We start from the raw sequence: 1,305 nt of genomic DNA, 5'->3' as shown, positions 1-1,305 counted from the left end.
TAGATCTTACCCTAACTAGCCCAATCAGGCAGAGCTTGGGTGGCTTTCCTTGGTGCCCTAGGCTCCTCTTCCTGCACTTAGGTAGGTGGCAGCCATGGAGTCTTTGAAATCTTGGTCAGCAGATTGGCTTCCTGTGATCCACCTGACTGGCAGGGAGGAGATAGGATTTGGGGCCCAAAGGACAGGTGGTGGCTGGAAGGAGGCAGCATGTCAGGATGGTGCAGCCATCAGCTGAGAATAAAGACAGAACAGAAATTAACGTCTGTGGGAAAGCCGGGCTGTCCTGAGTGGGAGTGGCACCGAGCTGCAGGGTATCTTAAAAAGAATATTTTAAAAATGACCACACCAAACAAGACACCTCCTGGTGCTGACCCTAAGCAGTTGGAAAGGACTGGAACAGTACGGGAAATTGGGTCACAAGCTGTTTGGTCACTCTCATCGTGCAAAACAGGATTTGGAGTGGATCAGTTACAAGATGACAATCTTGAAACTTACTGGCAATCAGATGGCTCCCAGCTTCATTTAGTAAACATCCAATTCAGAAGAAAAACAACAGTGAAGACATTATGTATTTATGCAGACTACAAATCTGATGAAAGCTATACTCCAAGCAAGATCTCGGTCAGAGTAGGAAATAATTTTCACAATCTTCAAGAAATTCGGCAACTTGAATTGGTGGAACCAAGTGGCTGGATTCACGTTCCCTTAACTGATAATCATAAGAAGCCCACTCGCACATTCATGATACAGATTGCTGTTCTAGCCAATCACCAAAATGGAAGAGACACCCACATGAGACAAATTAAAATATACACACCAGTGGAAGAGAGCTCCATTGGCAAATTTCCTAGATGTACAACTATTGATTTCATGATGTATTGTTCAATAAGGTGACCTTAACACAGAACAAAAGTCATTAAACGTACCTTTGTTTTATCTTGTCAGTAAATATTATATCTGGAATCTTTATTGAAAAAACATCAGTTATTTTGCAATTTTGTATGCATTGGAGAGTATTTTATTGTAACTTTAACAAATAAATTTTGGGTCATACTATTTTTATTTTCTTTAACATATAATAAAGCTCACATATTTTACATTATTAAAAAAAAAAGAGAATAAAGACAGAACAGAGGGTGAAGGAGTTGGGTATATGAATGAGTCCAGGAGGTGAGGGAGGAAGGGTGGCCAACTGTACCTGGAGAAGGCTATAGGTTTTTGGTGGGCCCCACAATGTCCTTGGACCGCTTACCCTGTGGCTTCTCAACCTAGCTGGTGGACCAAGCATGCTGGGTCACCAAGACA

At 42.0% G+C, this 1,305-nt stretch overlaps 1 protein-coding gene across 1 annotated transcript; it reads left to right on the top strand.

Moving 5' to 3' along the window:
* Positions 1 to 260: 260 nt before the first annotated feature.
* LOC125931716 (anaphase-promoting complex subunit 10-like) lies at positions 261 to 949 on the top strand. The gene has a single exon (XM_049643903.1). The coding sequence runs from the start codon at positions 337 to 339 to the stop codon at positions 892 to 894; it is 558 nt and encodes a 185-aa protein (XP_049499860.1). The 5' UTR covers positions 261 to 336; the 3' UTR covers positions 895 to 949.
* Positions 950 to 1,305: the final 356 nt, after the last annotated feature.

Source organism: Panthera uncia, chromosome X (assembly GCF_023721935.1).
Source record: "Panthera uncia isolate 11264 chromosome X, Puncia_PCG_1.0, whole genome shotgun sequence".
NCBI classification, from domain to species: Eukaryota; Metazoa; Chordata; class Mammalia; order Carnivora; family Felidae; genus Panthera; species Panthera uncia.
The sequence above is the reverse complement of the archived record's forward strand: the minus strand, read 5'-3'. Positions and strand labels throughout refer to the sequence as shown.